The sequence below is a fragment of the Cottoperca gobio genome, chromosome 5 (assembly GCF_900634415.1).
Source record: "Cottoperca gobio chromosome 5, fCotGob3.1, whole genome shotgun sequence".
NCBI lineage: Eukaryota > Metazoa > Chordata > Actinopteri > Perciformes > Bovichtidae > Cottoperca > Cottoperca gobio.
In genome coordinates this window covers 1,443,629-1,470,790 of record NC_041359.1, presented here as the reverse complement: position 1 = coordinate 1,470,790, position 27,162 = coordinate 1,443,629, and the positions used below count along the sequence as shown (strand labels likewise).

General features: G+C 39.4%; 1 protein-coding gene across 2 annotated transcripts in view; it reads left to right on the top strand.

Moving 5' to 3' along the window:
* Positions 1–27,162, top strand: part of LOC115008088 (receptor-type tyrosine-protein phosphatase gamma-like) — a 377,770-nt gene that overhangs the window by 230,304 nt on the left and 120,304 nt on the right. For both annotated transcript variants that reach the window (XM_029431375.1, XM_029431374.1), the window contains exon 4: positions 6,882–7,030. In XM_029431375.1, coding sequence (XP_029287235.1) covers positions 6,882–7,030 — 149 coding nt within the window. The remainder of the gene's footprint in view (positions 1–6,881; positions 7,031–27,162) is intronic.

The following is a 27,162-nucleotide window of genomic DNA, read 5'->3' as shown; positions in this document are numbered from 1 at the left end:
CATCTATTTCAGTGTGGTGTGTGATAAAACTGCACATCTTAGAAAGGCCTTTTATTCAACATATTAGTGAGCAGATTTGAAGAGAAATGTGCCTTTGATGTGCATCTAAAAAAGTCTTAGATCTTGTATTTTGTGAAAAATGGGAGCAAAAACAAAAGTGTTGTAATTAAATTGAAATATCTACATACAGTAGATTATTGTATTCTTCTCCTTATTGGATCACATAAATGAAATACATACATGTCTTCACCGGCGTAATGCACAGGAAAGAAACTGTGTGACATCTTCAGATGAAATAAGCTGTCAGTCATCCCCACCTGCTGCTGAGCTGCGTTACGGCACAACATGTAACATTCACACAGAGCAGCTCCTTACTAACTGCTGTCATGGCCTCTCTTTCACTTTCTCTATAGCAGTTCAAATCTGTTCTTATGACAGGGCAGATACCTCCGCCGCAAGACAAATATAGTGTATTGATAGGGCTTGTAAAAAGGATAATAACAGATGAATAGTATGTGTTGACAAACATTTTGAATGAAAGACAGTTGAATTTAAATTAAATACATTCAATTAAAATAAATTCACTATAAATCTGAAAGCTGGCAACAAATGTTTTGTCAGGCCACATATTACTTATTTAATTAAAAGTCTTGGAAATTGTATACTGTATTGAATATTTTATTTTTTATTTGCGAACTTTGGCGTCTTTTGTTCGATGAAAAAAAGAGTTTAAAGCATAGTTTGGGCATCTATTCCAATCTATTCTATGTCAAGTATCAAATTAGCACGATCAAAACATTTAAACTTGAACTCTAGGAGACAGTTTTTGCCTGATGCTGGGGAAAGCTAAAACATCTGTTTAAGGTACCTTATCATCAAGTGAAGTTTAAGTGATTACAGTCCCATGTAATATACTAATTGACCACGTAGTGTTCCGGGAGTGTTTTTCAGATGTTACTGGTATGTCATTATTTAACCAGGAATCAGATTATCTCTCCTCCCAGACCATCAAACATCTGTAGTGTTCATCTGTCTCGTAGTTGATATCTCATTTCATAAACAGCTGCCTCATAGATGTCATTTGATTAACATGGCAGCAGTTCAGCCACACTTGCTGCTCACTCCCAGTGTATCTCTATGGTGGGGCAAACACAGTCACACTAGGTGGGTCAGTGTTCCAGTCACGATAAACTGCTACTTTATTGGGGGTCTTCTATTCCCACATACACAGGATATTTATATATGCTCGTAAAACACCCTATAACGCTTGCTGATTATTAAGCCTTGCACATAACAGTACCATTTGTTGTTGCAGTCGGAGCGTTAATTATACTGTTATCCAGGCAAATGTCAACTAACTGTCAAAACAGCTACACGGAGGAAATGGCGAGAGGAATTAAAAATATAGCTCCTGCAGCTGTTTATGCGTGGGGATCAAGTCATGTGATGTCAGAGAGCTGATTTACATTCAAGTTGCAGGTGACGGCGAACGCCTCAGTAATAGAAAGGCAACGATTAAATACATCGATACTGTCAAAAATACATGTGCAACTAATGCTACTTCAGTATGGCAGTAAGTGTGCTGCAATGATTTAATACAGGCCGAGGCAGAGTTGCCATGCTCATCTATTCTCCCAGGAAACTGCAGTAGCCTTTACTGAGCATGGTAACACCTATTCTATCACGATTGACCAAATTCAGTAAATTTTTACAGACGTTTTTATTTTTTATCAAGCTAGTTTTGACTAATTATTTAAGTGTAAATCCTCGCTAGTGGCCCTTAGCGGCATACTCACTGCACAAGTGTTAAGATGATGGTAAACTGTATTTCTTCTATTGATAGCATTCGTTGGAATGCTCAGCATTAACTTACAACAACCCGTGTCTTCCGTTCCTGCTGTTACAGTAACTTGACATTGAGTGCTATGCGGCATACCAATAATGACTTCATAGCATAATAATATAAAAGCTACTAGTTACTGTTCAGATTATGATTTACATAAAAAACATAAAATCAGTTTATTAATTATGATACAAATAGATTAAAGTACCAAACAGTATATGAAGTGGTTAGAATGAGCCTTTAGCATTTATCAACTACAAAATGAAAGTACTAATATCAATATTGATCCAATAATAAGTACTTTACTATTTATAGAGCATTTTCTTGTTCATATTATTTTAAGTACACTTTTGAATAGTTTGGAGTGTTTTATAGTGTGGTATTGTATAATATTATTTTGAGTAAATTATTTATAAATATGTCTTCTACCACTCGATATGAAATGCATTGTGGTACACATATATTGTGATTTGTAAGAGAGAGACCATTTGTCAAAGACCATTCCATCACTTAGAAAAGGGCTGTTTGGGACAGGTGGCTTCAAGCCTGCTCATGGCCAGTGGAAATCTGTCCTTTCCTTCACCCTGATGTTGTGATGCTTCTTCACTGGGAGTCATCTGACAGCACAAATCTGCTCAGCACTGTGGGCAGCATGCTGGAGCTCGTCCTTGCAGGAATATTGATGCCAAAGAGAGCCAGAGTGTGATAGTAGACATTAAAGAAACAGACCAACACTTTGGAATATGAACCTGTTTGCTGTCTTACACAACTCAATTAAATAATTGTTTGTCCTGTACAGTGATAGGTCACAGCACAGGAAACTGCTTGCCTCTGTCAAACACTATGTAACAACTTTCGGATACATTTATGACATATTTGGGTTCGACATCGTGTGAACTATATGGCAAATATCCTAGTAATAGTAACAGTAGTAATCCTAATCATTGCAGGACAGAAGAGCAGAAGAACAAAGTGTACTTCCATGCTTGCAAATTCCATCAGCAGCCTGGTTGCTGTCGCCTACCTGTTTTCGTTACCAATTTTCAGTGACTGATTAAGGTCACAGAGAGTGAGTAAATGTCCTGTCCACCTCCCAGTCACTGCATCATGAGCGGGTGGTACATCGTTGAGATGTGAGACATCCGTTTGTCTGAGTGCAGGTAGCTTAATCAGGCGAGGCGAACACAATGTGTGTTGTCATCCCCTGTGGGAGTGGACCGACGACTGACCTTCAGGTAGAGGATCACCAGTGCTGACACCCGCTGGCACAAACATCAAGATAAGAGTAAGAGACACAGGCAGAGAAAGAGAAGACCCCAGACCTGATCACAGTCAGGATGAAAAATTCCCTGACACATTTGATGCAGAGTAACCACAGCCCTTCAGGAGCTCAAACCATCTCCTGAAGGCCACCCAGTCTGCTCACGGAGAGAAAAAGAGATGATGATGATGATGACCACCTGCAAAGTAAGAAACTCAGCAGAGCATAATTTATATGGATTTGGATTGCCATGGCATCTAGAGAGCCATGTAAAAATGCTAACACAAACAACAGCTGAATAATAAAATGGCTTGCAGGTTGTGCTCCCCCCATTAAATAATGCATGGCTAACAAGACAAATGTCCCTGCATTTTTGCCACATACTATGCATGGATTCTTATCTGTTTCTAAATGACAGATGAGTGTTTAATCTGTGGAGGGATCACCGGGTGTAGATGCTGCTATACGCTGTGTTGGAGCTGGGAAGGCAGGCAGGAGGTGGGGGATTACCTCCCACCTCCTGCAGAACAAACTCATTTCAGAGACATCACAGTTTCACGGCTCAACTTCAACTTCTTGTACTTGGATGTGGAGTCAACAACACGTTATTGATGAGAGCCAAGGAAGAATGTTTTAAAACTATTTTCAAAATAGTTTCTTAATAATTGTTGAGTAGCTCTACGCACAAATGCTTTGCCATTTATGTAGACTATGCAATCCATACTGTATCTACCTTACATCAACTAGGAGCTTTACTATTCAAATATGACTATATCAACCATCCTGTAAAGAAGAATATATGTAGCTCCATCAATCTAAAAATAAAATGATTTGGATTCCAGAGGCACTGAATGACTTATATGAATGGTTCAAAGCCATCAACGACATGCTCACCAGGAAGACTGCACCCTCCAAACGACCAGGTACTTTCAACAGCTAACGTCAGGGCCCTAGCTAGAGTGAACCCAAACAAGGCTGCTAGACCCTACAATGTGCATCGACGTGTTTATCAGGGAGTGTGCAAACCAGCTGGCAGATATGGCGACATCTTCAACGTCAACATTGTCTTCAAGACCACCACCATCATCATCCCAGTGCAGAAAAAGTCAGTGTCGTGCCTCAATGACAATGTCCCTGTAGCTGTCACAGCAATTATCATGAATTACTTTGAGATCCTGTAACCCCACATCAATTGACCCCAAATTGTAAACAAATCCAGCTTACATGCCCCTCAGAGGGGGGCATTCCCTCTGCCCTACACCTAGCCCTGTCAAACCTGGATAAGAAGAACACCCACAATCATTTCCCAGAAGCTCATGTGGTAGTTGGGCTCCCTGGGCCCGAAGATCTCCCTTTGTAACTGGATCCACAACCTTCTCACAGAGAGACCCCCGCTACCACACTCCAGCCAGGGATGTGTGCTCAGCTCACTGCTGTTCACCCTAATGCCCCATGACTGTTTTGCCAAATACAGCTCCAATCATATGATATAGTGTGTGGACAACATAACACTGGCGTACAGAGAGAAGGTGGAGTGGCTGGCACTCTGTCTCTTAATGATGACAAGACACAAGAGATGACAATTGACTTCAGAAAGGCCCACCCTGCCACAACACACTGCTCATCAACCGCTCCTGCATTGAACAAGTCAGTTCATGCACCTCACTGACCAAGTGGGCACAACATCATCAGAGAGCCACCCTCCCCCGACCACAACCATCTTGTCCACCTTCTACTGGGGAACCACTGAGAGTGTCCTGACCAGCTACATCACTGTCTGGTGTGAAAACTGCAACAACTCTAAATTATTCAGAGGATAGTGAAGTCAGCGGAGTCCATCATCGGGACCTCTCTGCCTTCAGCATCTCCAGGCTTCATAGAAGACCACACCCACACCTCCCATGCACTCTTCACCCTGCTGCTATCTGGAAAAAGGTACCAGAGTATCTAAACAAGATTATCCAGTCATAAAAACAGCTTCTGAGTTTAACTGAAGAACACATGGAGCCACTTTTTAATATCAGTGAGTCAGAATAATAGTCTGTCCAGATGCGCTGTGCTGCTGGAGTCAAACGAGAAATAGATCTGGGAGTTGTCCGCATAAAAAAGGAAACTGATGTTTTTCTTATGAAAGATTGGATGTAACATCTAAATGGATAACAATAAAGGGCCAAGGATCAAGCCCTGAGGCACTCCAGAGGAGAAATGGGAGGCTGATGATATAAAGTCACCAATGGCCACATACAGTATACTGTATATTCCTATTAGAGAGATGGGGAGATTGAGTGAAATATTAAGCAAAAACGTAAGATGTAAGTTGGAAGAATGTTCAGTGAACAGGAGGATGATTTCATTTGTGACATTGGTTAGATGTTGAGTAGTGACTTACTTGAATGCTAGCAGAGTGCAGGTTGTTTTAAAGAAAATACTTGTGAGAGTTTAACAAGGAAGGAAAATTGTTTTGCTAATAAACCTTATTAGGAAAAAATTATTTAAAAGAAATCTTCACATTTACAACAAAAACAAATCAAGTCACAATTTTCTTGTTGTGCTGATGATGACTGATTCTAAAATCCTGGCTCAGTTTTTTGCCAACATTTCTATTGATGACTGTACTCACTAAGTGAACTGTTGAGATGTGGGAAAGACAAACTTGATCAGTCAAACAACAAGATAGATTGTAAACAAAGGTTAGACAAATTTACTTTGGAAAAGAAACATGAAGGCGAATCGTTTATTAAAATGTCAAATTGTCACCCAAACTGTAAACATCAATCACAGACCAACTTCCTGGATATAACGTATGTACTGTTGTACAGTTTTCCTTTGCAGTGACCGTTTACAAGCAACATTGCAGGTGCACTTACTTTCAGTTTTACCTCCAAATGAAGTAGTTTTAATAATCTGGATAAACTGTTGCCATGTATACAACATGACTGACTCCTCTTGTTTCTTAATCTAACAAACTTAATTGTAGCATTGACCATGTTTTCCCAGATGTCAAACATTACTTCAAGGAGTACAGTGTTACCATACCTGATACAAATGATGAATCTGATAGAAAAAATACCGAATCTTGACAAATTACACTAAAGTAAATTATCCTTCAAATAGTTTGTGTTGAAGTATGGCAACCTCCGAGTTACTTCTATACCTGTCCATTTTCATGTTCTACGCTAACGACATTCATAAGTGTAAAGTACCAAAGCCTCTAATGTCTTATCAGGTGCATGTGACTCGATTATTTCCTCTATAAATGGGACAAAACTGTCTGATGAAGTATGGCTGCACTGGTTAATGGAACACAGCAATCCTTTCAGAGCCATTTGTGAATGTGAAAATAAGGCCCCCTCTTAATTCTCACTATATTTCAGAAATATGTTATGGAATAACAAAGGACACTGAAAGGGCAGTTTGCAATTGCTGAAGAAAATAATTTTGCCTTAGTGGCTAATTTGAAAATTACATGAATTGTCTTGTGCGAGCACGTCTTCCTTAGAGCAAATCCAAAAGATAACCATATATATACCTTTTGCATGTCCTCTGAATAAACTATTTTGTCCAGTCTCTTTATACCTTAAATAAGTTCCACGCTGTGTATTTGTCTTCACACACCTATGATTGAGCATTTCATTTTTATTTTCCCCTCACATCAACAACAGAGACCAATTTGCTGTCTTATGTTTCTTTGAAAAAGATTGTTTTCATATGTTGAAAAAGTGATGTATGACTCTCCCTCTGTCTCTGTTTTTCTCTGTCCTTACGTCTTTCTTCCAGTGGCCATTATTTTAAAGGACGATTACTTTGTTCGGGGAGCAGGCCTACCAGGGAGGTTTAAAGCAGAAAAAGTGGAGTTTCATTGGGGTCCTAGCAACGGATCTGAAGGCTCTGAACACAGTATCAATGGCCATCGTTACCCTGTGGAGGTAAGCACAATCTACCACATCTACCAAGTCTCGACATACCAAGAAATGAAGCATATCTGAGACAGATTTCTTTGATATGGTTGTAGATAAAGGTGTAGATTTTGAGACCTCATCAATGGGCTTCTAAAGGAAGTTCTGGAAGTCTTGAGTTTGGATAGCCCTTGTTCCTTGACACATGTCTATCAAGGCAAACACCCCTACAAATGAATTTTTAGAGCTTTTAGAGAATTTGGGGTTCTCGTTCTCACTTCAAAACAGAGTGATTTGTCTTGGGTCTAGTATATAGTGGTCACTAGAGGATCTGCATTGTAAAACCATCTAAAACTGCAAATGCCAAGGACATAGCTATGTTATCTCATGTACAGTAGCTTATAAAAGAAATGACAGCCAATTAATAACTATTGCCAATATAAAACCATATGTCTTGGTTTATTAATATCAGATCATGTTGTAGGAATTTACTTAAGTTTGGGTGGACAGACTTATTTAAGAGGTTTGTGTATTGGGCTGTGTATCACCTGGACTGGGTCTTGCCTAAGAGGCAATGAACTTATGAAGAGGTGAGCTAGGCTCAGCACTCTGTGCAGGGCTAGGAAGGTTACTTCTGCGATGTAGCCTGGCTCACACTTTGGAGATTGGTGGAACCTCTAAGACCTGGTTGGTTTTGAGAATACTTCTCATTTGCTTCGTCGTCTCTTGAAAAAAATAAATAAGAGCTCTGTTTCTCCATGTAGCTTTTGGACAGTTTTCCATTTATGTTAACTAAACTGATCACAATCAATTTATTCCTATATGTTTGACCTAATGAAACCTGTTGTTGCCTGCTGGCTTAGTCCTCTGAGCTCTGTTTCTCATGTTGATGTAAAACGTTTCTTTATAAGCATTGTTTATTCAGTAACAGCACTCAGTGCCAATCTAATTATTAAATGCACTTAATAACAGGACCACATTGTGTACTCTTTGCTAATGGTAATGAAACTTGAAAATGTGCTGGTGAAATAATAATTAATGCCGGCCAGAATATTTGAAAGCAATGCAGCTCACTACTGTGATATTCATACAAATGAGTACACACTACGACTATGGAGGTCAGGGTGCGGGATGGAAAGTGTTCCTGTCTCATGCTAGTAATCAGTGTTGACATTATTGTCACTGTATTTAACCCTGATCATCATGTTTGAAAACCCACTGATCAAGTGGGTTTACACGCCTACATTTAACTGTACATACATCATATTAGCACTCATCTCATATAGGATCATGTTTTTTTGTTGGAGTGATTCTGTCAAATATTTTAGATCCAAGCAGAGTTTTAGCATTTGTTTGAAATCAGCTGCTTGACTGATACATCTGGATTTGCTACATTTGGCTAGAAATGTCCTGAAAACGGATTCTATACAAGAATGGTATTCTTCATTTTAGTTTTTGTGGACGGGTATTAAACTATGTATTAATGTTCCGCAGATATGGTCAAGAAAAACATTACACTGGTGGCAATACCTGAAGGATCTTGGCTGTAGAGAAGGCCTTACATTTCAAACTTGATTTGTTTGGCATTAAAAATTACTCTTTTACCGTCCAGCTTCGACTTATACTGCCAAGTGTGTAAATATGAGTGGGTGGGTGTCTCTTAGAGAGTGTGTGTGTGTGTGTGTGTGTGTGTGTGTGTGTGTGTGTGTGTGTGTGTGTGTGTGTGTGTGTGTGTGTGTATTTGCTTGTTGTTTATGTGCAGCTGTCAGTCTGACTGCTGAAATGTCAGCCATCTCTGTTTGGACTTCTCCTAGAGCGCTGCCTCTTTGCTGTGGCTGGCCAAACAGATGAATATGTATTGTTTGACATTTGGTAGATCAGCACACTGACAATTCAGCTTGATATTGTAATCTTCTCCTTCCACTCCAAACTCCTTTTCTTCCTTGCAAACAAAGTTGCATAAAGGTGCCTTTGTGTCAGTGCTTGAGATATCTCATATGGAAATGCTTACCTGTCTGCCGGAGAAGAAGTCAGACGTTCTGCTGAAAACACAAAACCTTCTATATGAATGCATGAAGCTTTCTAGGGCTGCTGTCTTTAAATTGCTGGCTTCATAATATGCTATCACAATTGATTTAGCAGTGAGACATTGGCGAAGAAAAGTTTCAATGTAGCACTTTTATGAAGTTCCAGTGAAAATCAAGCTTGTTTTCTCATATTGACTGAGCCTTTCAGCCAACTATACTATTTCCCCTGAGACACACACACACACCCACACACACACACCCACACACACACACACACACACACACACACACACACACACACACAAACACACACACACACACACACACACACACACACACACACACACACACCTCTGCCTTGTGCCAGATTCAATATTGTCAGTATGGCTCAGCTGATCCATCATTTAAGGCCACAACTGATACAGATATCTCTGCAGTGAAGCTCTGAGAGACGACATGTTTTTTCTTGTTGCTTTTCGGGCAAATTTGATCATTACATATCCAAATAACACAATTATGTTATGAAGCCTAGGGTGTGCAAACAGAATAATTGTAAACTTTTACAGAGTATATTTATAATAACAAGGAACATTTAGAAGCCTTTTTACAAATGACCTTATGATTTCATTCAATCATTTTATTTATTAATAATTACATTATTAAAACATAAATTAAAGACCAAAAAGTTATTATAATTATGAATTAATTGTAATGTTTAATGTTACTTGGAGTTTCTTAATCACAAGAAAATTTCACTTAATGTAATAGTATATCCTTCATATTATTGAGGTGCTCAGAATTTCCTTGTTAAACTATTAGTTATAATGAAAACGATATTTTGTTTAATGTTTTTGCAAAAGTTGGCATTCAATGTAATGTTTAACTGGGTAAATATCAGAATGTAATGTAGAATGCAAACAATACTTGGCGTTTCCTAGGAAGGGTCCTGGAAATGTTATTTCTTGGAGACAGTTGTTAGTGGTAAATGATTGACTGTAATTGCCAGTTTAAGCTAGAGAGCGTGTTACTCTGTTCACAGCTGACCTGCTGTTAAAATGTATCTTTATGGTTGTAAATTGCAGGCAAGTATTATACAGCAAATACTTTTTCATTTCCTGTTTCATTTCTACAAGCTCATATAAATGAGTGGATCTCACGATGTGTACTGTCTCAGAACATTGTCTCTATTTTCTCCATGATTATTATGAAATAAACTAATTACTATATACATTGAGTATTTATGATGGCTATTTAACCGGAGACTTTATGGAGTAAAGTTACCTATGGGGGTACAGAGTAAGTAAGTAAGAGCATGGGTGTATGAATATACAGGTATTTTCTGTGTACAGTATATCTAATCATTGTACTTTTTGTAATAATATAAGTCCAAAGTATAAGTTGTGCAAAGCTATCTGTTCTTACTCAGTTGTATTTGATCCAGCACTGGTCCTGTCTTTTTAATTATTTGTATTGGATTGTTGGCTAATAGTGTGATCCTCTGTGAACGCACATATACTGTGCTGTGCATTATTTTCCCTGACATCCTTATGTAAAAAATAAAAAAAAATCAAATCAAATCAAAATGTAATTAGATTTGTCTTTATAGTATTAGTCATTGAGTCCTCCAAGTGATGAAACTTGAATGTAAAACACAGAGCAGAATTCCTAATCCAGCCACATTGTATTCTGGTATTCCACTAAAGTATTCTCTCAGTCTGAAGTCTGATTCTTCATTTAATATTTCTTGGAAAACTGTTTTTCGCTGAATTTGATTGTTTTCAGCGTGGAAAGACATCTGAAATTAGGAAAGTTTCTATTTAAAAACAATACATTTTGATATACCAACAATCTATTATTATTTATCTCCAGAATACTTCTACCAACTTCTATATGTATTAATGGAGAACATTACAATTTCATGTTTACGTTAAGGATAAAATGCAAAGCAAATTATTTTCTGGTTGTTTTTGTATCTGTGGTGAGAGAAAAAGCTCTCTATAGTGCATCACAACTGCCCCGACAACGAGTGACTGGAGTATCAGAAGTGGCCTCTGATGTTGCTTCATACAACCGCAGCATCAGCAGGGAAAGAGGAGCAGAGTTTGATTGCTGTCCAAGCTCCTGGTTCAACTTTATTACCTGCCTGCTACACCTCACAATGTTATCTCTACAGGGAGATAATGGAAAACTTACAGTATGTACACTCTGCAGATTACAGACAGTTAGCCCATAGTCGACAAGGATCCTCCATTGTGTTTGAGTGGAAATCTCTACAACACATCTTCAAAATAATCTGCAAATAAAACCAAAACCATATGCATGCCACCAGGAGAAAGTTGTACAGTATTTTCTCAGCAATTTATATGAAAATACTTTTTTGCCAATTCAACATTGATGGGCTCACACCAAAACAACAAGAACCACACCTAACATACAGTGGGCGCCTTGGGACATAAAACTAGATAAAGTGATAATAATTCATAATTAAAACAAGTATTCCCATGGGGACTGCTGTCATACCACAGCCATCGTTGATATAAACCTTTGTACACACAGCCTTACAGTGTCTTACAGACATGAATAATAACATTAGTGATTTAGGAGTTAAGGAAATGAATGGCCTCTGGGTGCAGAGCGTGGCTGTCCCAGTTCTAACACGTCTTTTAAAAGAAGTGAGGACGTTAAAATGATGCAAGAGGGCAAGAGGAATCATGAAGAATATGTTGCCCCTTCTTCTACAGTATAATGGTGTAGATGTCAGAAAGGGACAGTGTTGTCTTGTGCTGAATTCTTGAAGAACTGAGCGCAAACAATATGACACTGCATCATAAACAGACCTTTTTGCCCAATATGCAAACTGATAAGGTTTAAGGGCAACACTACACAAGTGACTGTAAACTAGGCGCTTAAAGACCTTCATTATAACAGATGTTAAAGGTCTATAATCATCCAGCCGGTTTGGTTTAGCTCTGTTAGGCACAGGAACAGACTTTAAACATGCTGGAACCCTTTGCTCTGAAAGAGATGGGCTACAAATCTGAGTCGGAATAGGGGACCGCAAAACATTTCAGGGTGGCGGCTGATATGTAAGTCACGGCCTGCAGCCTGCAGAGGTTCCCAGCTTCATGTTCAGTAATTATAAATGGAGGCAAAGCAGGATCTGATGGGGAAGAAGAATAAGGCAATAGGACCAAGCTGGTGACAAACCTGCTGTTAAATAGATTCAACTAATCAGGAAGCTTGGAATCAGAATCTACGATGACAGCTCGTTTTACAGTTTGTGATAAGTTGCATGCTCTTTCACAGGCCTCTGCTCACATTAGAGTGGCATTTATTTTCAGATTTATTGCGTAGTTCACATTTTGTCTTGAGGGTGGCACTTGATGAAAGCTCATGCATTGTCCAACATGGACATGGTTTATCCTAAGATTAAATAAAATATATTTATTGTGTAGCAGTGTCATAATGATGTGTTTAGGTGACAGTAGGATTCTTCCTCTGAGGATTATAAATATCCACAGTACATTTTGTAAAAATGCAGAAACAATTTAGTATTTTGTAATGGTTTATTTTCATTTTCTAATGTGTACAACAGAATAACAATACAGAACTAGAAGAGTTTGAACGCTAACATGAGATACCTTTAATAGATGAGTCCTATCAGGACGTACTATTACAGCTAAGCTATAGAGTTTACATGAATCAATATCGGTTTTATGTTAATTTCTCCAAAGATATAAATTTATTAATTTCAAGGGCAATCTATTTTCCATGTAAAAGCTATGTATTTTCTAGCAACAGCAAGTGCAATCTCTGTGAATTTACTAACAGTACTTTTACTGAGATTAAGACCAGTATAGTTGTGAAGCAAACTGCCAACTTTTCTGAATGTAAAGGAGACGCCTGTAATATGTTGAAGTTTCACACATTTTGCCACTTAGCATATAACAAAGTACCTTCTGTTGTGTCACATCTAAAGCACAGCTCAGATGTTGGACTGTTGTATTTGTTGTATTTATGCAGTGTATGGGGAGGGAGACAGAGATGGTGAAGAAAATTGTAGTAAATCATTTTTACCCTTGAGTTAATGGTCGCACAAATACTGTCTTGACACAGATCCTCCCACAAGTCTACATCTATAATCGTCTTTAAGTCTGATTCCCACCTTTCTGTTGATTTATGTTTGGCTTAGGGCACTGTACGCATGAACAGTGAGTACACTCTGGTTATGAATTTATATGGACCCTGGTTATCATGAATCAGTGGTTCAACACTGAATAAATCCAGAAAAGACATTTAGTCCCCGAGGGGATTTCTGCCATCCAATGACACGAGGGTTCTCTTTTGTTTAGCAATTTTTTAGATGAGTTATTGCTTTTTCGTGCAAAATTTTGAATATCTTACAATCAAAAATCATTGGAAAAAAGTTTGTTTGTTATTGGAATGTTTTAAGTGACAAGTCTGTTTGTTGACCTAGGTCACTAAACGTTTTGTACGGGGAAGGCTTTTATGGTTGTCGTCCCATGTCAGTTTGTCTAATCCTACTCTTGGAGTCTTGTAGTTACAAAATATTTGTCTTATCATGTTATCCAAGTGTTTGAAAAAGGACCTAGGTAAAGCTGAAGGCAAAGGCTGAAATAAATACAGGAATCATTCATTTTGATACAATTGATTATTCTCATCAATGTTAAAGGTAAGTCTCTCCATCTGTTCAGGTCCTCTATGGGATAGTTCAATGTACAACATGAACATGAGCTATACCGATCCAACAATGTGAGAGCCAGCTGGGTTTGTAAGGAACAAGTAGATTGTGTTCGCAAATAAACGTATTTAATGTGTTAACTGACCCACTTGAAGGCCTTTATTATTAGGATCTGATCTTATAGCCTCTGCTCCAGGTTCTATTGCTGGAACAAAGAGAAGTGGACTCAGAGGGCAACTCTTCCTGCTGCTTCTTAAGAGATGAAACATGACGGATATAATACTAATGGAACTTTTCTTGGCTTGGGGCTTAAAGTATAGTGTCTTAACCCATTTAATACATTAAGTGCTGACATTGAATCTGGACAGGACTTGAATATACGCCATATCAAAGGTGTTTTCGCTTTATAATGATAATGCAATGCGAGGATCGCCACTGGTTTTTGCCATGTTTTACATTAAAGAATCTACGTAGGTTAGTAGAGGACCATTTTAGCACAAAGCCAGTTAGGTCTGTATTTATTAGAGTAGGTAGATTTTTTAAGAGGCTGGATTCAGAACCTCCATATGAAGTTTTCCCTACTATTTCTTTCTATGCTTTTATTTTTTATTTTTTTGTTCCATTCTCTTTCCTTTCTCGCCCCGCCCAGTACCCTTCAACAGCTTATTGTGTGCAGTGGGCGGTGGGAAAGAGGAGTGCTCCACATGAATGATGTATGATTTACAAGCCTTGCCATTTAGTAATTGTAGCCTAATAGGGCCCTTGAATGGCATGATGAAGTAGGGACCTGCTGCTCCCCTACCTGCTGTTTTAAACAGTAATGCTCTGGTTAATATGCCAAGCGCCGCATTGCCAGGCAGCACAGCACACATCTTTAGCTGGAGTGTGTCATTCATCCTGTGTGTGCATGCACACCCCTTTGTCCTGTATATTCTTATTCCACTGTGCTTTGCATCGGCAGTCAAGCGTATGAATTCACCCACCAATTGAAAACATTACACTTGAGGTACACTTGAGTTTGGATTGTTGATGCCACTGCTTTCCCACAATAAAAATGGAGAATATACTCACACCTGGAAAAAATAAATACAAATTATTGACAGTCACATAACAGTCCCTCATGCAAGGTAATCGACCAGTGTTACGCTCACTGAGGGGAGGACCCAAACGCAGGACATGGACAGTGGAATGGGTTTGGAAAAGACAATATCTATTTGAGGACCAGGTGCAGGGATCCGAATCCAGAAAAAACCCACCGGGCAAGGCGAAGCGGAGGAGACTGAGAGTTGTGTGGAAGTGAAGACAGGAGACAGCAACAGGGCAGGCAGGGCATGATCCTGGAGCACAAGAGAAACACGTTAAATACTGGACTGATACACGTACAACGATCCAGGGAAGAACAGTTGAAGAGCCCGGGTTGATATACTGGAGACGGATGACTTGATGGGAAGCAGGTGAGTAGACAGAGGGTGATGAGCTGACTGCAACCAGGTGTGCGGGTGGTTGAGCCAGGAAGGACAGCCACTCCCACGCCAACACAGACAAACAAACACAGACAGACAGGGCAGCGAGGAAACACGAGGAAGGGAGTGCAAATAGAAACACGGGGAAGCCCGCTGGGAAGAGGCACAGGCGTAACACACAGATAAGTCAGGTAATTGCCCCAGGAGTTCTGGGGACCCAGGGCATTTGCCCAAAACCGGCTTATTCTAATTTGTGCCAATTTACTTGAAAATATGTTTGCAAATATGTTCACCTGATAATCAGACTAAACTGCCATCTTGTTTCACTTCAGTCATTCAGTCTGACATCTCGTTTATGTTCGCTGAGTTCTTGTTAGGAGGGTGACATGTTTTACTTTCTTGTCATCAACCAGCGGAGACAAGAAGGAAGTTACTGCTCCCGGCAAATACATTCTGGGCAAGAAAGCTAACAGTAAAAGTCCTGTGTATACCATATATATAACAGTGTATAAGGACAGCTTCTGTTGATGCATCTGGTCAAATATTGTTTTGGTAAACTACAATGTCAAAATTAGATTCTGAGGGATTAGTTTGATCCAAAATGAGAATATATCCTCATTGTTTTGTATGTTTTCTGTGCAATTAGATTAACTCTACACACTCCAGTGTCCACTGTTCAATTATTCACAATTGGTCTAAAATATCTCATGATTGGTTTGGTTGCCCTGGTAAAAAAAAGTTTATGAAACTCCAAATTAAACTCCTGTATGTTTTCAAAAACAGCTCTTTTTTGGAAACCAATCTGTGAGTTGTTCATCCAACAGCAGCAATTTCAAACTAAAACCTTCTGACATCTGGCAACACAAACAACACTACACTGATAGCCCATGGTTATATTTATGTCTATTTCAGCCTGAATGGCAGAGAAAGTGTTTCATTTGCTTTTGAGGTCAGTAATTGATTTAACCTGAGAAGTATGCATGCGTAATCTTTCTCAGTAGTTAACTTAATAGCTGGATCACAGTATGAACAGGGGATGGGGGTTAGGGTTGTTATTGGTGGGAGGAATTCAGTGTTCAGTTGTTTTCAACAGAATTTGCTTTGAACATGTGAAATGAATATTATCATGCTTAAAGAACTTGATATTTTCACACTTGCTTGGATTAAATGTTGGATTGTACGATGTCATTTAGCACAGACAACCTCTCAAGTAATGAGTTTAATGTGTCACCTTTAAATACCACAGCTGTGTACAAAACAAATGCTTTTAACATTATTGGCCCCTCAAATTATCATACGACTTTATTTAATGTGAAAAGTCATAAAATGTGCTAGATAGTATTTTAGCTTATTTTGGTTTTACTGATCATTCTTCTTGTAGTACATTCTCTTATCAACCTCTAGTAGGCCACAGTTTGCAGTGAATACACTCTGAACTGACTGAACCAACTTAACAGCAGACAGACAATGTAAGCAATTAAATGGTGAAGCACATATAATTACTTAAGAGAAAGATATCTTGCTCAGGAGTTGGCGAAGACCAATCCGGAGCTGAAAGGACGGAATATTTGGCCTACAGTCAACAGGTAGAGACAAACATCACTCCAACAGGACGATAATGTTGTGTGTGCTGCGTGGGTAACTACATGCTAACGCAATTAAACAACCTTAATTGTGATGTCCCAATGTGTCTTTCTACTGATGTCCATGACTGTTGGACCCTGATTAAAATTAAACATGAAATCTGGAATCATTCACTTCTATTCTATAAGAGACTGACTACACTTGTATTAAAATATTGGCACCACAGCATCAGCAAACCTGTGTACGTATCTGTCTCAGGCTACATCCCACTATGGCGCCTCCCCTGTTTAACCCCCCAGAGCAGCTGAGAGTGCTATCAGAGCTAGCTGGCCCAGGCGCTAACCTATCCATTCTGTCTGACTGCCTCTTTCCAAGGCTCGTTTTTATTTCCACCCCCTCCCAAGCCTCCCAGACGTGATAAACGAGGAGCAAAGGATGAATAGATGGAAGAAGGGACGAGTGTGTGTGTGGCTCCAGAACTTGCTCTGCCAGCTTTTACCCACCTGCCTAGATAAGAGAGGCACTGTAAATTAACACGCGATAGGGGGGGATGAGACCATGGGCGGTGTGTGTCTGTGGATTGGGGGGTTTTGCGCACTCATTCACACACATATACACACACACTTCCTCTCTTTGCTTTGCCGCAGGTATCGCAGATAAAGATGTGTCATTGATGAATGGGATTTTATTGCCCATCAACCTTTGCTGTGTGGGAAATGGAAAGCTCATCCCGGCCCCTAAATCATCAGATGAATAATGATAACACTGGGTAGCGGTTTTCATTTTGTCGCACTATTTGTCTGCAAAGCGTTGTATGCAAACTGTTCCTATCAGCACGTGTAGTGAGTGTGTGTGTGTGTGTGTGTGTGTGTGTGTGTGTGTGTGTGTGTGTGTGTGTGTGTGTGTGTGTGTGTGTGTGTGTGTGTGTGTGTGTGTGTGTGTGTGTGTTTGTGTGTGTTCTTGTGTGTGTGGGTTTGTGTTTTTTCACATTGCAGATAAAAATGAATACTGAACTGTGCAGATGTTTAAGCTTGTGTTTGTACCTTGTTTAATCACACCGGACTGCAGTGATCTCCTAATTCCACCCACATGGAGGCAGAATTACAAAGAGGAGCACATTCAAATCCCCTTCTTTTACTTCCAATATGAAATGTACAACACCTTTCTGACACATAATAATAAAACATCTCAATTCATACTCCTCTATTTCTGGTACCTGATAGTTACTTCCTGACTGAGTTCCAAGAAATAGCTTTGGAATCAATGTGCTCAGCACGAACACCATTATTCACTTGAAAAAGTAAACTGTCAACGTAAACTTTTTATTTGGCATATATTTGTCGAACAATCAAAAACACCTCAGTGAGCTAGCACTCTGAGGTTTTAACAACCGGCGTGACTGTGCAACACATGACTGCTCATTATATCAGCTCAAATCAATCAACAAAGGTATGCACAGTGATGTGGGGCGGTGCATGAGGATATAAATACAAGGCAACAGAGGCTGGAAGTAAAATATACAGATATTACTTTCAAGTAAGTCTGGAAGTCATTCTACTCGTTGATAGTTGCAACCTATGAAGCACGGTCACGGTGTGATCATGCCATGATGAACTTGACAGGGGGCAGAAGCCTTAGGGCAGATATTGATTAATTATTGTTTTAATATGAATTGCTTGAAAGCTACCTGGGCCCAGATGTGCTCTGTATTTCAATGCCTCTGTTGTAATGTTATTAAAACTGTACTAATTAGTGTTTTTGTATGAACAATGTATTTAATAACTATAAATAATGTAGAAGGTGTCACTTGTAGTGATGAACCTTACACAGAATTACCCCCTGACTTTATAGTTCAGTTCTCTGAGCATTTGAATGTCTTTTAGCTGTTTCAGTTTTACGGCCGCATCTTTACTGGCTCTCACTACTCTCATTAAACTTCTTTCCAGCAGCAGGCAGTGAATGGGGAACCCTATACATGTTCAGCACCAAACAACAGCCAGAAACTTCCTTCATTCTTGGAGCTCAGAACTAGTACCAGCACACACAGCCTGAGATCTGACTCTGTCAAGCAGCTTGTGGACACAAAGAGCTACTGCACACTTTGTTTTCTATCACTGGCTTTACGCTGGTCCCTGTGTGAGCCTCATGTAGTTTTTCTATTTACTGAGACTTTTGCATTCATGACTGCTTCCAAGTAACATTTATATTGAACATGTCTGCAGTCTCCGACTTGTGCCTGCAGGAAATGTCATTTAAGTTATATTTAGTCCTCTGTTGCCATCCATAAAATAACATTTCAAAAACATGTTTCCTTACAGAAACCCCCTTTATACTTTTCCTCCACCGTGGCCTGTGATCTACCCTGACACATCTGAGACAACATAAGCAAGGTTTTATGTGATAACACAGCAGAATACACTGTGACTGTACAGTGATGTCAAATGTGACCTGTTTCTAAAGGAGTGTCTGTATTTCATGTAAAGATGGAAATAAAAAAAATATCACAGCTTACTCTTCCGGTTGGCCTCTTAAGGCCCTGTCACACATATCCGAATGGCAGAAATGTATGCCGGCGCATACGAAATATCGGCAATAGGTTGATATAAATTAAGGGTAAGTTGTGATCGTTCGAAGGACGCAGACAATACGCCGAACACGGCAGACATACGGCCCTGTCACACAGTTCCGTATGGCAGAAAAGAAACGGAGCTGAAAAAGTGCCATTTGGTTCACGTCATGCTGATGCTGAAGAACGACTAGAATGTACTCTTGTCGCAGCCTCTCAGCATCCTCCATGCTCTTTGATGCTGGGTTGATGCTGGATTTATGTATTAATCTGTGAAGAAGTGAGGATGAGCTACTCACAGGGACCCTATATACTATATTCAAACCCCAAAAAGCTCCCAAAATGCTAGCTGAACGCTAGCTGTACTGTAGAAACACGTTTAATAAGTTACTCCGTCGTCAGGGATCATCTTAACATAGTGTAGGAATAGGTTATCCACTCATTATCAATAAATTGGCTGTAGGGTTCACCGTCAGCCGACGTAGCCTATATCTAACATACCTCTAACGTAGTCACGTAGGTATTCACGTAGGTATTTACATACTATATTTACGTAGGTAAGTATTCACGTAGGTATTTACGTACTATATTTATGTAGGTAAGTATTCACCTACTGTATTTACGTAGGTAAATATTCGCGTACGTATTCCGTATTCACGTATGTCTAACGTCACGTAACGTCTGCATATCTTATGAAGCACACGTCGGGTACATCCGGTAATTTTGAACATGCTCAAAACTTCAGCGTTCAACAACGCACCCCAGCGTAACACAGTGAGCTCTTAACGAATACTACTTATACCTAACCTTATATAAACGTACACCAGCGTGTTGCCGATATTTTGTATACGCCATATTTGTGTATACGTTATGCATTTGTTGGGTATTCGTCTGATACATTTTGTATTAGGAAGTCATGCGCTATCAATAGGTTAGACATGCGTATCTGTATATGTTCACTTTTCAGATCCGATCCGATGAAAAGTTGGACGTATTTTCATATATGCCAGCGTCATACGGAGATGTGTGATAGGGCCTTTAGTTTGGAATGGAGATGCACCTTGTGAAACAGGTAAAGATCCTTCTGTAACAACAGGATCAACAGGTTAGGGAAAGATTATGTTCATGGTTTGACAAAACTATCCACCGTCCACTATTAGCTTTTTCTGGAGCTTTTAACCTCCTGACACTGTCTTCCTCAGTAGATGAGTTTGCTGAGTTGTGATGGAGATGGAACTGACATTCAAGCTGAATAGCTTTTCAGCAATGGCCCCTTGAGTGGTCTGTGATATATCAGACATGTCAAACTCAAGGCTGTACAATTATATCCGGCCCGCCATAATATGAATATTATCCAATATGTGTATCCTGTTCAATAAATGTTGACCCGGTTTGGCCCTCAATGTAGTCCCCGTTTTTAATGTTGGCCCTCTCTGTGATTGAGTTTGACACCTCTGGCCTATATGGTAAGCATGAAAGTTAATTTTGACTTTGGAAATTGTTATTTCACAAAAAAAATATTTCACCTCAAGGTCAGCTTTTTACGAAGCTTTCAGTTGTGTCGCAGTGATGCTAAAGCAAGCAACACTGACCTTTAGTGGCACATGAGTGACACAGGATGTCAGCAGCACAGCAGAAGCTTCAGTTCATACTCGGTGTCTCTGCACTGCAAACATTCAGCCACAGTCCTGCAGCACACAGGCGTTTTGCAGTTCTCTTAGCCAATACAAATGAAATCGTTTCACTGCCAGTGCAGGCAGCTGTGCTGATGATGTACTTCTCAGCCATCATATACACTGATATCAATGAAAAACTGATCATTACAAGAAAAGCACAGACTTGGACTTACCAAGTGTGTGTGCATGTATTAAGTGTATATTTATGAATGAAGTACCTGCAGGCCTTAGGAGTGTGTGTGCATTGGTATATGAAAGGAAAGGTGAGCAGTCAGCTGTCTGAAGTGATGCAGCAGCATGTCAGTGACGAGAGACAGACTATTGAATGGATGGATGCAGAGCAACTGTGCTGTAACACTGACAGACAGGCAGAGCTGGGGAAAAACAACATTTCTTCTCTTCCCCTGTAGTAAGTAAATCAGTGTTTCTGTATGTTGCAGGCTGACATATGGAGGTGCTCTGTAAATAACCATATGGTGGTGATAGAGGTTGTTTTTTCTGTGCTGTTGATCTTATTAGTAATGGTATCCTAGGAGTTTTTCCTGTCTTATTATTACATCCAGCCCCTTTGCTTTTATGCTGTTTGTGCTCTCCTCATTTATTGCCTCTTCTTTCTTATTCTCCCCTTTCCTTTTTGTTCTGTCTCTTTTTCTCTCTCAGCCAGCTACATTCCATTAAACCTTCAAAGATAACTGATGACTGCCAGGCTATACTCCCTTATTTTTATATTTATTTCTGTTTTATTTATGATTGGCCTTCCCTCCGGATAGGAAACACATGCCATTCCTAACATAACGTTATTTTCCCTGTGCCTGGTCTCAATGACACAAAACAAAATAGTCATTCTTTAAAAGCCCAATGCTACCTAGAGGGCAAATAGATGCTGTCCCAGTTGCAAAGCCTGTTCATATCATTTTTAATAATCTGACTTGTCGACAGGGACGGCCCCCACCACATTGTATGTGTATTTTGCTTTTTTGGTAAAGAACACCTTTCTTTTATGAAAAAGTAACAATCATGAAATTGAAAAAGCCACAGCTGACTTCTGGAGCCATTTATCATGTAATGCATTTCAATTGGATTTTTACGATAGATTGTGCGAGGTCAGAGCACGCTCTAAACATATTGCATAACCCAGATTGTACAGCCCTGTCCCCGCGTCTCCGATCTGTTCTTTAAAGCCGCGGTGGCGATGCAGATGAAAGGCAGTGTGCGTTGCATCAGTGGCTGGCAACGCTGCAACGTATGACCTTCTTTGATGGACGCCCTTTCTCCAGCTGCGTGAGGGGACGGCGAATTCAAAACCCCATAGTGGGGCTCAGATGGAGAGAAAGACTGCATCAACCCTTCTTCTTGATGTCCTCGCTCTCTCCTCTCTGCAAGGACGTGGACTCCATGCGGCGCATTCTGTTGTCTGTTTTCACACAAAGCCTTGCTTATGTCGCCTCAGATCTGTCAGTCCCTCAGGGGGGATCATAGGCCGCTGTGCCCGGACTCGCAGCTCTCTCTGCGGGGTCATGGCAGCATTGCCAGTCCCAGAGTATCTCCTGCTTTACATTTACATCCTGAGGCAACAGAGCTGTCCCAGGAGACACTTGAAGGTTGATGAAAAGAATGAAGGGAGTTCTCAGAGGTTTCTGTCAGGACACATGCTTTTGAATCATTGTCTTATGGTTGGAATCAGAGGAGAGACTTACATGACATTTCCTGTGGGCAGAGGGTCTGTCTCTGAAAAGTGTCTCACTGTGTTGTCTGTGATTGTTGAGCCTGTGACATATTCCATTAACATGTCTGCTGTAGTGCTGCAGTCATTCCTTTCTTCAACACAGTTATTGGCACAAAGATTTCATACATGTCTAAAGTGAAAGCTGATAAAATGAAACACAACACTACACTACAGGACTGCACACATTGTGTTTTTATAATCACAATTTAATCACGATATTTGCACTTAACATGAACCGGCTTTTTGCGATTACACTTTCAGTGACTCTTTAAAGTTAAAGATGAGATTTGAAGAGTGCTGAAATACTGCATTGATATATTATTTTATTTTTATATTTATTTTAGTTTAGATAATTACTACTACTACAATTATTTGGCTGGAATTTGCAGCTTTAGAAATCTTTCAAAATCTGTGCAGAAATATGCATCAGAGTTGGATATAGTGGGAGATGTGTGAGAAGGATCATGTGAGATTTGCTGAAAAGATGTGCAGTTTAGTTATGAAAGTAGCTACTTGATATGGAAGAAACAAGAATCATGTTGAGATAAATTGTGTTTGCTCATAATATATGAATATGGTATAAAGGCTTATGTGTCTATATATATATATATATATATATATATATATTTAAGCAATAGCTCACAACAGGCCATGGTATATGGTCATTATATCACAGTTAAGGGTTAACTGTGATATAATGAGAATATATCACGGTCTGAAGTGAGCTATTGCTTTTATAAAACGGTTACCATGTGTGGCAATATGAATGAAAAATACACACTCCAAGTCTATCTGGTGTCAAGTCTATCCTGACACCAGTCTTCAAAGCACTTAACTGCCCATTTTGTTTGCTTCACGGTGTTCTGTTCGTTTCGTTTTTTTTCCATTTGGTCTACCTGCTCTTCACGTAGCTCTGCATGTCGTCTTTTAGGGGCTTTTTTCTCTGGAGATAGGCACTGATCAATCCACTCCTCCAGAGTAAAGCTTTGTAAGTTTGTTTCTTAACGGACATAATTCAACAGCTGTATCGGTTGTAGCTTTTTCTCGGAGGGATACTGACTTGTTGTGAAAAGTAACTACAATTCTACCCGTGATATACGCTCATTATACCATTGCTAAGAACCAATCACATTGCTTGATTTGACATGTCCGTTTTATAAATATACATATATATATATATATATATATATATATATATATATATATATATATATATATAGTATTCTCATTCTAAACTAGAATGTCAACGCTACAGAGAACTGATTTGTCCTGTAAGAAAACAAAGCCCAGGTGGAGTGACGGCATTTTATCTTGAGTCCATTATTTTCTATACTGTTTACGACAGAATATTGTCCTGCTGTAAAAATCAGGAGTAGATGACAACATTTCATCACAAACTGATACAGGTGTATGTTCACTGATTTACCTTTTCCAGTTATTTAGAATTATGTTTAACTGTTATGGTATTACTTTTTTATTATTACCGTCCATTAGCTTAATATGTGAAACAAAAAACATTACAGCTAAAACTGCAGACAAACTTATTTTCTCAAACAGTGAATTCCTTTTAAAGTTCCTGTGAATGACTTTCAAAGCTGAGTTGAAGTGAGTGTGTGTGTGTCTGTGTGTGTGTGTGTGTGTGTGTGTGTGTGTGTGTGTGTGTGTGTGTGTGTGTTTGAGGCTATTTAAAAATGTTATTATTAATGAATCTATGTCTATTTTGTAATTATTCCCTGGAATCTAATGAGAAATTGTTCAGAACGTTGACGCTGAGTGGGTTAGGTATAGCTGTGTCAAAATGTTGCTTTCTTCTTTTACTTAGTTTTTTTTCTGTAAAATGGCAATACAAACACTGGGCATCTACATTGTATCTGCATGTGCAAATAAATGTACAGAATATGTTTTTCTTATGTGGGGACAACGTGGTCAGCTGTGATGGATGGAAGCATTACACCTGTTGTGTTCTCCTCACAGAGCTCAGCATCAAACTGTTTGTCATTTACTATCATCGTACTCCTAATAATGAGTGGGAAAATGGTCTAAGCTTTTGTAACTTTATTTTATTGTGTTATACTGCTCCCAAAGATAAAGAATGCAGTCCAATAGTGTAATACACTTTTGAAAACTTCTGAAGCAACACAAACAAGAAGTCTGTCGTTGAATTCAGAGTAAGGTTTTGTTTCCTGCAAAACAAGTAAATGAGTGAGGAAAAGTATATTTAGTTCAATGGAGAGACATTTAAATATCACAGTGGGTTGTGATAATCACAACTTGCTCGTTTGACCTCAGATCTATCCAGGCTTTCAAACTTTGTGCCCAAATGAACATTGTGTTTGTACAGAATGTGCTACTACATGCATGAGTACATCCGTTGGGATTGACTTTTCCTACATTCAGTTCACTGCTGCACATTTATATATATATGTGGGCATTTTCAATTTCCTGGCCACTATCTTGGCCTGGACAGGCCATTTGTAAAGACTGAAGGGTCAGGGCCACAGGGTGTACATTAAGTGACTGATCTTCCTCATCACCTTCAGTCTCGCCATCGGTAACCTCAGGGCCGGTATTGTTGGAGTGAGAACGAGTTAGACGGCAGAGTGAAATGAAGTCAGGCCACTGTGTATCCCGTTCCTCCTTTTGTGATGCCACTCGATGTTCGGGCAATTTCTGCCTCATAGGAATTCATTTATATGTAAAACACAAAGGCCCAGACTACAGCGCTGCCAAACTCTATAAGCAGCCTCGGAAGTCCCACGGGTTTTATGCAATTGACCAGTGTATTGCAAACTTTGAACTTGGCAACATGAGAGACAGTCTGTGATGTGATTTGAGTTAACAAGGCAACACTGTGCTCCCCTCTGGGGTTCGCTTGTCATGCTAGCTTTATGAGCTTCAAAACGAGATTTTCACTGTGTGATTTTCACAATAATCTGTACACAAGACGAGAGCACTGTCAAAGCTCTCGCTGCTTTACCCACCAATAAACCATTTGGACCTCGGTAAAATGACAGAATTCCTCATATGAAGATTCTGTCTAAGCTTAAAAACAAAACAGTTGCCCTTTCTGTGAACTGTCTCTGCTTTCCTTTTACCATCGTCCCATCGTCCCATTACACCATATATCAGGATATCAATCTCTCTCTTTTCCCCTCTTATCTCTTTACACACTTGTTTACAAGACTCTTTGACATAATCTTGACACTGTTTCTGTTATCATCACAATCTTGAGGGCAACAAGAATACAAACCTGATCCTGACACCCTTTGGCAAAAGCTAAAATCATTGGTTGAAGATGGAGTCAGCGATTCTTGAGAAAGCTAGACTAATCCCCACCCTCCAGATCTACGGTCCCTCTCGCTCCTACTGCCTTTCTCTTTATACATGTATCGCCTTTCCCCTGTTAGGATAGTGCTATGTGGCTCGTGGCTCTACCAAAAAGTTCTAAGCTTCAAAGTTTCATTCATATTGTTGACATTGAAATTATTTTTATTAATCATTTTAGGCAGGGTGTCCATATTGCGTTTTTCTTTCAGAGCGCGCAAACTTTTTTTCTGCGACTGCTCCGAGCTATTTCAGTTGAAAATCTTTTCTGAAAGGTGCTGCCAGCGCTTTTCTGCCAGGAAACAGACTATAAAGACACTCAGTCTTACAGAAACATTGCATTCAATAGCTCTCTCTCTCTCTCTCTCTCTCTCTCTCTCTCTCTCTCTCTCTCTCTCTCTCTCTCTCTCTCTCTCTCTCTCCCCCCCCCCCTCTGAAACACACATTCCTGACAACCTTGGCTGAATTGGTTGAACTGTAACTGAATTTGCCAACCAGATCTTAAAAGAAAATACACAGAGATACCCTTGACTATGTAACAGCCGTAGCTCTATATGGTTACCTTATATTCATTATACATGTACAACTAGAGTGTTAGCATTTTACACCCAATGCCAATATTCAGAGCTGATGAAAGTAGAAGTGTTTTATGTTAAGAGTGATTCAACACAGAAAGTGTGTTTTAGCTGTTAACACATTCATACACACTGCATATAAATGATATATAAATATATTATGTCAGTATTTTTGAGGATGAAAACTGTTTGACAATGTCATACATATTGTTTCATTCATGGTGAAGGAGTCTGACCTGAGAGGACAAAACATGATACATGATACATAAAAAGCTAAACAACAATATATGTTTGTCATTGCCTTATAAAATGACCCCTTTATCTCTTAAATGATGCCTATTGAGTGCCTTCCAAAACTATTACACACTACTGTAAAAAGATGACTCATACAGTATGACCGTTGGCCACTGATAGGCCACATTAAGGTTTAGGCACAAACTGTGAAGATAGAGGCCAATTCAAAAGAGAAGAGTGTTAAATGTTAGATTACATTAATGTAATGTAATGTAATGTTAACTG